We start from the raw sequence: 11,265 nt of genomic DNA, 5'->3' as shown, positions 1-11,265 counted from the left end.
CCCCCCCCCCCCCGCCCCGCAGACCGGGGTCGCGGCCGCTCCGAGCGCTTACGACTTCTTCCTGCAAATTAAAAATGTACATATGTAGATTATTATTATACTAATTTAAAGCGACGCTAATTGAGCTGGTACAGGACTTGAGGCGCAGCACGCGGGCCACAGGCCTCTGCTATATCTTTATGACAGGTGGACCACTAGGAAACGGCATCCCAGCTATTTATGAAAATTAAACTTATTGAAATTGAACCAATGACAAGTCTTCACTTATTGTGAGTACTAAGTGAAGACTTGTCATTGGCTCTCAGTTGTCTCGTCTATAGTTAATAAGATAGCTGTAAGTTTGGTTTTTGATGTAAGATGTAATTAAATAGGAATATAACTGTGCATGAACTGACTGGTCGTGGTTGTCGGTGTCGGAGTCGTCGAGGTCGGGCTTGGTGCGGCGCTTCTCGTACACGAGGATGATGGTGCAGAGCACGAACACCTCGAAGCAGATGCCGAGGAAGGGCCAGAGCGCGGCGTACATGTCCTTCACGTGCAGCGTGGTGGCGGCGCGGTGCGGGGCGCCGGCGCCCGGCAGCGGCGCCGCGCACGCGTACCGTCCCGCGTCCGACCGCTGCACCGTCTCCAGCACCAGCTCGCCGTCCTCGGCGCCCTGCTCGCTGCGTCGCAGCGTCACGCGGTCGCCCAGCGCCAGTCGCACCTCCACGCCCTCGCCCTCCTCCTCCGTCGAGTTGCTGACGGTCCACACGACGCGCGGGTACGGCTTGCCCACCACCTGCCGGTACACAACGCTCGCGTCACCGCACGCGCCGCACGCACCGCACGCACCGCACGCGCCGGGACGCGCGCCTCACCTTGCACTGCAGCTTCAACTTCTGGCCCTCGACGACGTTGGAGTTGGCCGGCAGCTTGGCGAAGGTGCGGCCGCGCAGCGTCCAGCGCTGCGGGGGCGGGTCGGCGCGCCCGCTGAGCGCGCACGTGTAGTTGCCGAAGTCGTCCTCGACGCTGTGCTGGACCACCAGCTCGGCACCACCGCGCTCCATCTGGTAGCGCCCCTTCAGGTCCGACACCTGTTCGATGTTCGTGTCGTTCTTGGTCCTGCGAAAAGCGATGAGCGACATTCCTCCGGTGTTAGATTACATTAAAAAAAAAAAAAGAAAACTAGCTCGGTAAAGAAGTAAATGAAGTATCATGAGACTGGTTCATTAGGTGCATACTTTAGATTATTGGGTTTGCCGAAGCATACCTATATTGTAGACAGCTTATTACGATTTATTTCTATTAAAACAACATAGAGGCGGAGGATACATCCAGGAGAGGGCGACAAATTCGAGGCCGGCGCACTACTATAAGATATCCTTTTTTCTTTCGATTTAGCTGTAAGAGTGAGCGACGCAGACGGGGCACGTACCACACATAGGGCACGCCATCGGGGTTGGCCAGCGCGCAGTTCAGGGTGATGTTGGAGCGCACGTCGAACAGCGTCTCCTTGCCCTCAGACTCCTCGCCTGTAAAACGGTTTTATTTGAGAAACTCGATTTCCGTCGTATAAGATTAGGAAGTGAAACTCTTTGTCGCGTGAAAATTAGTGTAGAAAATATGTGATCGCAGGCGATGGTGCCGCACCGTTGACGACGATTGCTGCGGGTTATCAAATCACAACACGAGTCGAATTAAACAAGCGAGAAAATTAGGCATCGGTTAGAAAATGTCGCGAGCGCGCAGCGGCACCACCGCGACGAACCGCGGCGCCGGTCCCGGAGACCGGGGGGCGGCGCAGCGGGAAGCGCTCGGCCTGCGCGGCGAGCGGCGACGACGACGGACGCAGGCCTCTAACTACGTAACGAAACGATCTACACGTTCTAACTACGACGCCGTCGCGAGCAAGCGAGCAACGGGACAGCTCTAGCGGCGGCGGTACCGGCGGCTGCTGGGCCCGCGCCGGCCTCCTCGGGCGGCGGCAGCACGACGACGCGCACCCGGGGCCCGCGGCGGCCGTCCGCGCTGCACGTGTACAGGCCGGCGTGGTGGGCGCGCGCGGCGGGCGCGTGCAAGCGCGTCGCCAGCCGGCCGTCGGGCGCGGGGGCTTCGGGCGCGGGCCGGAGGTCGGGGGGCAGCGGAGCTCCCTCCAGCCGCCACTGCGCGGGTTGCTCGGGTCGCAGCCGGCACTCCAGCTCGAGCGGCGCGCCCGCGGTCACGCTCACACGAGGCTCCTCCTCCGCAACACCCACGCCCACTCCCTCTCCCGCGCCTGCGCACAGCTCACACAACACCACACTCTCCATGGACACTCTACACTACATGTGCCTGACTCCTGCCTAACCACTATGGCTTAAATGTTTCAATACTAGTTGTACTCACAGAAACAGTAAAATATAATTTTATAGTTATTTGCAGTAATAGCAACTTATTATATCATTTCTTCAACAAGGATCTATAAATAAATAACACAAATTCCTCTTTGGTGAGCAAAAAAAAATATATATATATGTTTCATAATACATAAATACTTTATTGTATCACAAACCAACTAGGGCACAGCCCTATACTACATGATTTGAACAGTTCACTGAAAATGGAAATTCAATGTGTGCCACAATTTTCCTCTAACTCTAATCAAAAACCTACATTGATAATAAGAGAAGCAAATACATAAATAACGTATTTTTTTTAATCTTTATTTTCAATGAAACTTCTCTCTAATTTATTTTTAGTTTTCGCTTGACGACAAGATTAATATTTTTGTGTATGAAATTGTGTTTATGTGTATGTGGATGTGTAGGTAAGTTCCTTTGTGACAGCCTAGAGCTTAAACAACAATATCAATTTTGAGGAGTCAGTCGGGGGTTTTATTTGATTTGTCTTCTTCTCTGGAGTGTTATAGGTATATTCTACATTAGCACAAACACAGAAAATCTTAACATTATAATATATTGAAATAACAGCAAAAAATAATAAACCCTTGAAACATTGCAGGATGACAAACAAACTTTTTGAATCTACCACAAACCCAGTGAACTTGACTAAGCTATATGTTTGCTAGGCATATTATGTCACTAATTTATATTACATACTAGCAAAAATATAAGTGGTAATTATTTAATTTTTATTTATATTTTTATTGGGATGAAAAATAATTAACTTTTTTAGTTATCGAAGCCTTTTTAATATGCAGCATGTAACCCCGGTCTTTAAGACCTTGCATAATTTATGTCAGAGTTAAATTTTCTTAAAAAAAAAAATATCGTAATTTCCTCTCTTAGAAGACAAAGGTTCCGTGAGACAAATACATAAAAAATGTTAACAAATAATAAGACGATAAGATTTGTCGCCCGAAAGGGATAACACCAACATATTTAAAAGAAATACAAAGAATATAAAGGAAATGTTGTAAGATGACGCTACAAATAATAAATTTTCCAGATTTACAAAAATTAAATTAATTAAAATACTAACAAATAAATTAATACGTACAAAGAATTGGAGTGGTTAATTAATGTTTAGCTTTGACAAAGAATCAATGTGTCAATTAAAATCGATTGTGTTGTATGACTGCAGATAGTATGACATCACTCAACAGACTGCAATAACTGGGGCGGTGAATGAGGCAAGGACCTCGAAAAATAGGTCAATCCATAAACATCATTAATGTTAATTCCAAGTATTTATAAAATATCTAATATTAATGTGATTATTAAAATAAAAAAGACTTACTTTGAGCATTTGCTGGCAGCGCAGTAGCTAAAAATAGATAAGCCAGTGCCAATGGCATCCACAATGATGAACGAGGCATAGCTGCCCCTATTTCACAGTCAACCGTTTTGAATAAAACTGAAAATAAATACCCACGTCTTATAGAAAACAGAGCCTTTAAATATTTAATCGTAAGTTAATTTTAGGAAACAATGTTCCTTACTTAAATGGAATCAACCACCAACCACACAAGATGGCGCTCAAGAACTGAATGAACTGAAACTGGAATGAAGCGAAGACTGGCGAAGACCAAAGAGTATATAAAATATGGGCGAAGAGCGAAGAGAACGTTACCAAAGAGTAGTAATAGACAATAAACATAGATTTGATAGACATCACCAGATAAGTAGGGGAAATCCGACAGATTTCGACCACGATGTAGTTTTGAATCAGTTGACTAAAAACACATTTATTGTAGCTCTCATAGAAGTTAATTGTAAGAAAACTACTGAAACTGACAACTAATAGGCTAACATTTCACGTCTAAATTACTAACAGAAAATATAAATTAAAAAAAAGCCACGGCTGATCTTAAAGTAACAGGCGCGGAGCTCGTTAAAAATTGTTAGTTTCTTGTCACTTTTGTAAAGGACAACATTTTTTATTTGATATTTGTTATCAATAAATCTGACAGAATAGATGTTACCTAGTAATTATATATGTGGATATTACTTCGGACCACCCTTAGGGTACAGTTCCCAACCACCCCAAATTCTACCCAAGGGGGGGTACCCATATCTGTCTTGGGTGAACGGAAATTGAATTTTTTTGTCTACTGCCCACTTTGAGAATAAATATTTTTTTTGCGCCCCCATATTAGAGTTTAAGCAATCTTTTAATTCATATTAGTTGATGTTCACAAGTCGATGTTGAGAGTCGAGGGCTCATACAGTCGTTGTCTAAGAGGCCCCCTAGCTAAATAAAATTACAAATCACCGCCCAAGCCTCTACACAACGCCCCCATTTTCTTTCTGGGTCTCTTACCGCCTCCCTTGAGACCCGCAGCGCCCACAAGGGGGCGTTATCGCCCACTTTGGGAAAGACTGGTGTAGAGCATAGTCTGAGAGAACATATAGGCTACACTAATGAAGGACGAAGTCGCGAGCGACAGCTAGTAATAGTAATAAATAAATAACTTTGAAGGACACGTCCTTGAGCGATACGAGCGAGCTATGCATGAATATTAAAAACGTTTCTGAGCACAAAGAGCTTTGTTTTATAAGAAACAGGAGTAGGTCGGGCGTTTGTTTCCCGCATGTCTCCAGTTCCGAAAATGCGACGCTAACTTCCAAAAAATGAAACAATAAAACGGTTTAACAATAAATTTATTGATTGTATAACATTGTAAGGACAGGCGTTAGTTTATTTATTATATTTGATATTTAATATTGCACGTATTTCATTTTCATTTCACTAATATAATGATATTAATAAATTAAATTATAAACAAATAGAAGTTTTCAACAAAGGTCCAGGGTGAGGATGGCAGAGGAACAAGACTAATGTCGTGGCCGGTACATGAGACATCTCTACACTTCTGTCGCTCCTATATAATATATAATAAATAAAACAAATAGCCTCGAACAGTACATTTATCTTCTCGCTACATTTTGTAGAAGACTGAACTGCACGGACGCACATCACCTACTACAAAAATATACTTCTGAAGCTTTCGACTATTTCTTCTTTGTCCTAACTTTTGGTAAAATTATCTTCATAATTGTATCGATTGTGTTATACTTTGCACAAAATATTTGCTCGAAAATTAAACAAAAATCGAAACCTGATTTTTTCAAATAATATAAAATATAGACGTTAGAAGTAAATCTAGTGACATTGTACCAAAGTATATATATTTATGTAGTTATTTCTTAAAGGAGGGCAAAGTGTGAGCGCGACCTCACATCAAATAGCAGCGCTACTAAACAACTATACTAATTCTTATAATTAAACTGAATTTATATAATCAATTCAAAACTGGTGATAAATATATAAACGACACAAGTTAAGAGGTGGAGTACATGCGAGTACAGTGAGTGCGGTGAGTTCCCCTCCACAAGACGGGCTCTTCTGCTCACCTCACACTTCATAACTCATCGGACAATTGTGTACCGCACCATTGCCACCACCAGCACCACCACCAGCACACCACAGACAGCCGCTACGGAAATTATTGGAATCATAATGAGTCATCATCCATTTCATGAATCAGGGCTGCGGCCGCGACTGTGGGAATGCGGAACCATTTCGCTGTTCATCTCTACGCCCAAATCTGAAAATTGACCAACATAAAATGTGTAGTATTTGGTGATGGTTGAGGTGCAGATGGAGAAGTAAAGGCGGTTACGTACCCTGAGCGTGGAGTCCCAGGAGGCGGTGGCGAGCGCGGTGCCGTCGGGCGAGAGCTGGAGGCAGGAGACGCGGTGCTCGTGCCCGCAGAGGACGCAGACGCGCACTGCACGCAGCGCGTCCCAGGCGCAGGCGGTGTAGTCGCTGTAGCCGGCGAACAGCAGGCGCCCGCTGACCGACCAGGCCACCGAGTTGACGCCGAAGATGACGTTGTCCTTGGCGTAGCGCGCCACCTCGCGGTCGGCGCGCAGGTCGAACAGTCGGCAGCAGGAGTCGTCGGAGCCGGTGGCCAGCGAGTCGCCGGCGGGGTGGAAGCGCACGCTGGTCACGTCCGAGTCGTGCGCGTCGAACGCCTGCACGGCGCCGCCGCTGCGCATGTCCCACACGAGCGCGGCGCGGTCGCAGCCGCCGGACACGAAGGTGTCGCCCATCTCGCAGGCGGCCAGGTCCAGGCAGGTGACGTCGGCCGCGTGCGCCTGGAAGCTCTGCAGCAGCTGGCCCGACTCCACGTCCCACAGCGCGCACGCGCCCTCTCCGCCCGCCGTCAGCAGCTGCCGGTCCGAGTGCGCGAACCGGCAGCACGACATGTACGACGTGTGCGTGGCCACGGTGCGCTTGCGCTGCGCCGCGCCCGCGCCCCCACCACCTCCACCACCTCCACCTCCACCTCCGCCGCCCACCTCCTCCTCCGCGCCCAGCGGGAACACCGTCACCTTGTTGTCCAGGCCCCTGACAACATTTACATGTACATAAACATATAAAATTATCAACTATGGTTTACATTAAAGAAAAAAAATTTCTTCTTATTTCACTTCCGATATAGTACAAATCAGATTAATTGATAAATGTACAAACAAAGTGAGTAATGGTTGTGTTGGGCGGTCTGTTGAGTTTGAACTTGTTGTTGTGTGCAAGTAATGTTTGTGAGGGGGGGCATGAGAGGCGGTCCAGCTCACCCGGCGGCCACCATGGTGCCGGAGGGGGCGTAGGCGCAGGCCATCACCCACGTGCTCGGCATCGAGATCGTCATCTCCTTGGTCGCGCTGAACGCGTCCCATACGATAATCTTACCATCCTGTAATCATATAAATATTTACATGATTATTGCAAACTAGCCGTCTCCCGCGACTTTATCCGCGGAAAAAAACTCATAAGCAGGCTTCTTCCACACTATGTTGTACATGAGTGCCAAATTTCATTAAAATCTATTGAGCCATTTCCAAGATGTCTTCAAACAAACAGCCTCCCAGCTATCCTTCTAAATTTTGGTATTTATAATATTAGTAAGATAAGATGTGAATATTAATGGTTAATGGTTTTTGTGGTAAAGAAAGTGGATCATTTCAGTGTCCATTAAGTATATAGATTATATGTAACATTACAATGTCAATGTCGTGAAATGATGAAAGCACACAAAGCGTGGCTCATTATCATAAATCAACTATACAGACAACCTTTTTATTTTTGGAACATACAGAAGTATGTATTATGAAGGTAAGGGTAAGGAGCATGACGGGACTCTAGGAAGCTAGGATAAGGGGAGAATGGATGGAGTGCTTCAAGGAATTACCTGTGAAGAGGAAACAATGTGGCGTTTGTCAGGTGACCAGTCCGCACAGAGTACTTTGGACTGGTGACCCTTCAGCACACGCCGCAGCTTCAGGTTTGGGAATGTGACAGGCTCCAGGCGCTCTGCCACACATGACACTGCATACCAACACACATAACTCACTAAATATTTACAAACAAAATTGTACCTAGCAATTTAAAAATTATTATTATTATTGCATTTGTTTATTTAATCAATATTGCTTTTATTTATATTTTGCTGTTAAATACATTCAGTTATGGCTGATTATGTCATTATGAATGTGTAAAAGCAGTTCAAACTATACTAGTACTGTAACATAGAGAATATAAGGAATAAATCAACATGTTAATGTCACACCACAAATTTGTGGTGGGTGTACATCACAAATAAATCAATTGACTGCTATAATATAGTGTATGAAACATTAATGTATGTGCACACCACCTATCCTTTTCCATATCTATCAAATATTCATCATTTTAATAACAAACACAAATTTAGTATGTTTTGTTTGATCCAGTGCTCAGGTTATGATAAAATTGTTGTGTTTTGTTTTGCAGACAATTTTTGAATTTTCTAGATTCTTTGTTCTTGCTTTGACAATTTGTAATTTTAGAATCAATGAATGCATTGCCTCATAAAGTAACACACAAGAACTAACATGTACCCAAGTACATCTAGTGAGCATGCAAAACACTAAAAAATAAATAACTGTATTGATTAGAAACCTATCTGCTTCAACAGAGATAAAGAAAATTGGAGTGTCTGTATTTTATTTAAAAATAAAAATGTCTTATTGCACCATGATAGTCAATAAAAATATCCTTGGTAAATATAACAACCAATTAATTTGAAAAAGAAAAATTTACATGTCACATCGTTAAGCTTTTGTCGCTCCTCCTCTAATTTTTGTTTCAATGCCTCTGCCTCACGAAGAAGTGACTCCAAGGTTTCTTCGGGCGTCGGTGCGACTGCTGTATCAGCAGCCATGGCTCTGGCGCTCTGCAGCTTATTTCAAACTAAGATTCAAAACATTTTACCAAGCGCTTTAGTACTCCTTACTACTTAACTTAAAGCCAGATTAATAATAGCATATACGTGTGATATATGACATCATTAAATTAATGCAAGTATTTAAACTTATTGGAAAAACTTAAACTCATATAACATTAATCTGAATAAAATAATTAGTCAGAATTCATAAAACATGAAATGAATGAATCGATATCTTTGACACGACAACCGACACTTGTGACATTTTGTAGCTTTTCCCCAAAGAGTATAGTAAGTCTAGTCTGTTCAGTCTTGCATAACAAAGAGCATGTAGGGTCATAGTGTGTCTATTGAAGATAGATTGGTTTGACAACTGTCACCTATGAAGTATCGAATTAATTTTGTATGAAGATGAATGTTGTACTTTATGGACGATTGCCATAGTGACACCGGACGCGCAAAACGAATAGTTATAAACTATCGAGAATCGGGCTTGTAATAATATGAATAAAACAAATAAATTATATCACTTTGATATTTTCCTACTTTTTGAATTTATAACAGATTTGGCTTTGGCCGGATTTGGATATATCTCGCGGATCTAACTAAAATAACATTAAAACATTTATTTTATTTGTAAATATCTCAATTTTGGTTTAATATTTTACTTTTCTATGTAGTTATTAAGAATAAAGTTGTCACAAAAAGAAACAATTTTATAAATATTGCTATTCAGAAACAATAATCACGAAATTGTAACTAATATATCTTAAATAGACACAAAAAGTTTTCGTTTTCTCCGACAAAAATATGATCTTCGATCCATGAATATATGGTCCAAAACTATCTGACCGGAGGGACAAAAATGAAAGTAAATTTAGACGGGTCACTCATACAGCGCCCCCTCCTCAATTTAAAAAAAAGGTGTCAAAAATGTTTTGCATTTTCCGAGTTTTAAATGACATTACATATGTAATAATAAGTTTAACACTGAACTGCGCTACACGTGCTGACTATTCAGTGTCCAAATGTATAATGCCACGACGACCATCAGCTTTACAAAAAAAATTAAAACTTCATTTCAGTCTTTTTATTTACAATTACAAGATACAACTTTTATGTAAAGTCAACATCACAATTCATGGTAAAAGTTACTTAAATGAATCTGTTATAGACCAGATATCAGGAATTTTTTTATAAAAATACTTTCATCTCACTGATAAATAGTATTAGATCATCTTACAGTTCGACGACTTGTCAAATCAATTTATTGCGTTAGTTTCCATTTATTTAAACATAAAATGTTGTTATACCTAAATTACATGTACGCTATGTTAACAGCTAGCGATCTTCGCCGCCACGTGGAGTCAACGCGGAGTCAAACTTGCATTTTTTTTATCATCACAAGTATTGATTTCGTATGAAAAAAGAATGAACACAATCGGTCGATCGCGAGCGGAATTAAAATAACACAAAAAATGTTATCGACGCATCGAGTTCCTCCTCGTTACGGAGTGCGGTCAGCTGAGGATCCACAGCATGTTGAGTCCGGCCGGGCCGAGCGGCGTGCGGGACAGCGCGGGCGGGGAGCGGCGCGCGGCGGCGGCCAGCAGCAGCAGCAGCGCGTGCAGCAGGTTGTTGCGGCCCCGCGCGCCCGCCAGCGCCCCGCCCACCCGCACCGCCCACTGCGGCGGCCGCTCGCGCACGCGCTCCAGCCGCGGCTCCTCGGCCCCCGCCCCCGCCCCCGACCCCGCCGCGTACAGGTACTGCGAGGTGAAGGGGCGCGGGTTCCCGCTCTGCAGCATCTGCACACAGCGACCCTCACTTCATCACTCATTAATGTAGTACCGTCTACTGAGGATCTTCCGGGACTCGCAGGGGATTTACACTATACGTTTAAAAAAAGATGGAGTCCTTTCTGTATTTATTAAACAAAGGTAAAAGAATAAAAAACTGTTATTGGAAGAAGACTTTACTGACGACGGGAGCGAGGCGAACCGTTCGCTCGCTTAGAAAATATCCCCCGTCGTTAATGTTCCACCCCGAGCGCGATCGAATAGATAGACCGACTAATGGAGACCGACCTGTCCGTCCAGATAGGTGGCGAAGAGGTGCAGGATGATCTCGGCGTCGGTGGGCTGGCCGGCGTGCCAGTCGGCGCCGCCCGCCTCGCCGCGGTACTCGCTGAGGCAGGGCGCCCGCGCCAGCTCCCGCAGCCGCCGCACCACGTAGCGCTGGTCCGCGAACGGCTCCAGATACGGCAGCAGCGCCCCCAGCGCCGGCGCCGCGCCCGCCAGCGCCCGCAGCCGCTCCCCGCTCACCCGCCCCAGCCGCGCCTCGCCGCCCGCCAGCCGCGCCAGCGCCGCGTCCGCCGCCGCCATCGCCCCCACCACGCGCTCCAGGATCGTGATGTGGATCCACTGCGCACAAGACCACGCACTCAGCCTCGGCCTCGGCCCCGCCTGCCGCCCCGCCCCACCCCATCCCGCCCCACTCACCAGTCGCAGGTTCAGGTTCCACTGAGTCAGCTTATGCGGGTCGATGTCGAGCTGCCAGCACACCGGCGGAGAACCCTC

General features: G+C 45.2%; 3 protein-coding genes across 3 annotated transcripts in view; all 3 read right to left on the bottom strand.

The window, feature by feature from the left end:
• Bsg (immunoglobulin domain-containing protein Bsg) overlaps nt 1-4,030 on the bottom strand; it is a gene marked incomplete in the record, with an annotated part of 4,323 nt that extends 293 nt beyond the window's left edge. The window contains 6 exon segments of the mRNA XM_013307637.1: nt 7-61; nt 396-778; nt 858-1,101; nt 1,415-1,511; nt 3,718-3,834; nt 3,920-4,030. Coding sequence (XP_013163091.1) covers nt 49-61; nt 396-778; nt 858-1,101; nt 1,415-1,511; nt 3,718-3,796 — 816 coding nt within the window.
• A 1,034-nt stretch (nt 4,031-5,064) lies between these two features.
• Nucleotides 5,065-8,982, bottom strand: Gbeta5 (guanine nucleotide-binding protein subunit beta-5). Its single transcript, XM_013307706.1, has 5 exons — nt 8,566-8,982; nt 7,676-7,812; nt 7,062-7,180; nt 6,108-6,834; nt 5,065-6,028 (listed from the first exon to the last, which is right to left on the bottom strand). The coding sequence occupies exons 1-5, from the start codon at nt 8,684-8,686 to the stop codon at nt 6,017-6,019; spliced, it is 1,116 nt and encodes a 371-aa protein (XP_013163160.1). The 5' UTR covers nt 8,687-8,982; the 3' UTR covers nt 5,065-6,016.
• A 782-nt stretch (nt 8,983-9,764) lies between these two features.
• The window catches only part of LOC106114019 (uncharacterized), a 4,213-nt gene continuing 2,712 nt past the window's right edge, over nt 9,765-11,265 (bottom strand). The window contains exons 6-8 of the mRNA XM_013307079.1: nt 11,188-11,262; nt 10,774-11,109; nt 9,765-10,494 (exon numbers count right to left, since the gene is read on the bottom strand). Coding sequence (XP_013162533.1) covers nt 10,210-10,494; nt 10,774-11,109; nt 11,188-11,262 — 696 coding nt within the window. The 3' untranslated portion in view covers nt 9,765-10,209. The remainder of the gene's footprint in view (nt 10,495-10,773; nt 11,110-11,187; nt 11,263-11,265) is intronic.

The sequence above is a fragment of the Papilio xuthus genome, unplaced genomic scaffold (genome assembly GCF_000836235.2).
Source record: "Papilio xuthus unplaced genomic scaffold, Pxut_1.1 DF828142.1, whole genome shotgun sequence".
Classification (NCBI taxonomy): domain Eukaryota; kingdom Metazoa; phylum Arthropoda; class Insecta; order Lepidoptera; family Papilionidae; genus Papilio; species Papilio xuthus.
Note: the sequence above shows the minus strand (reverse complement) of the source record. Positions and strands in the feature narration are given on the sequence as shown.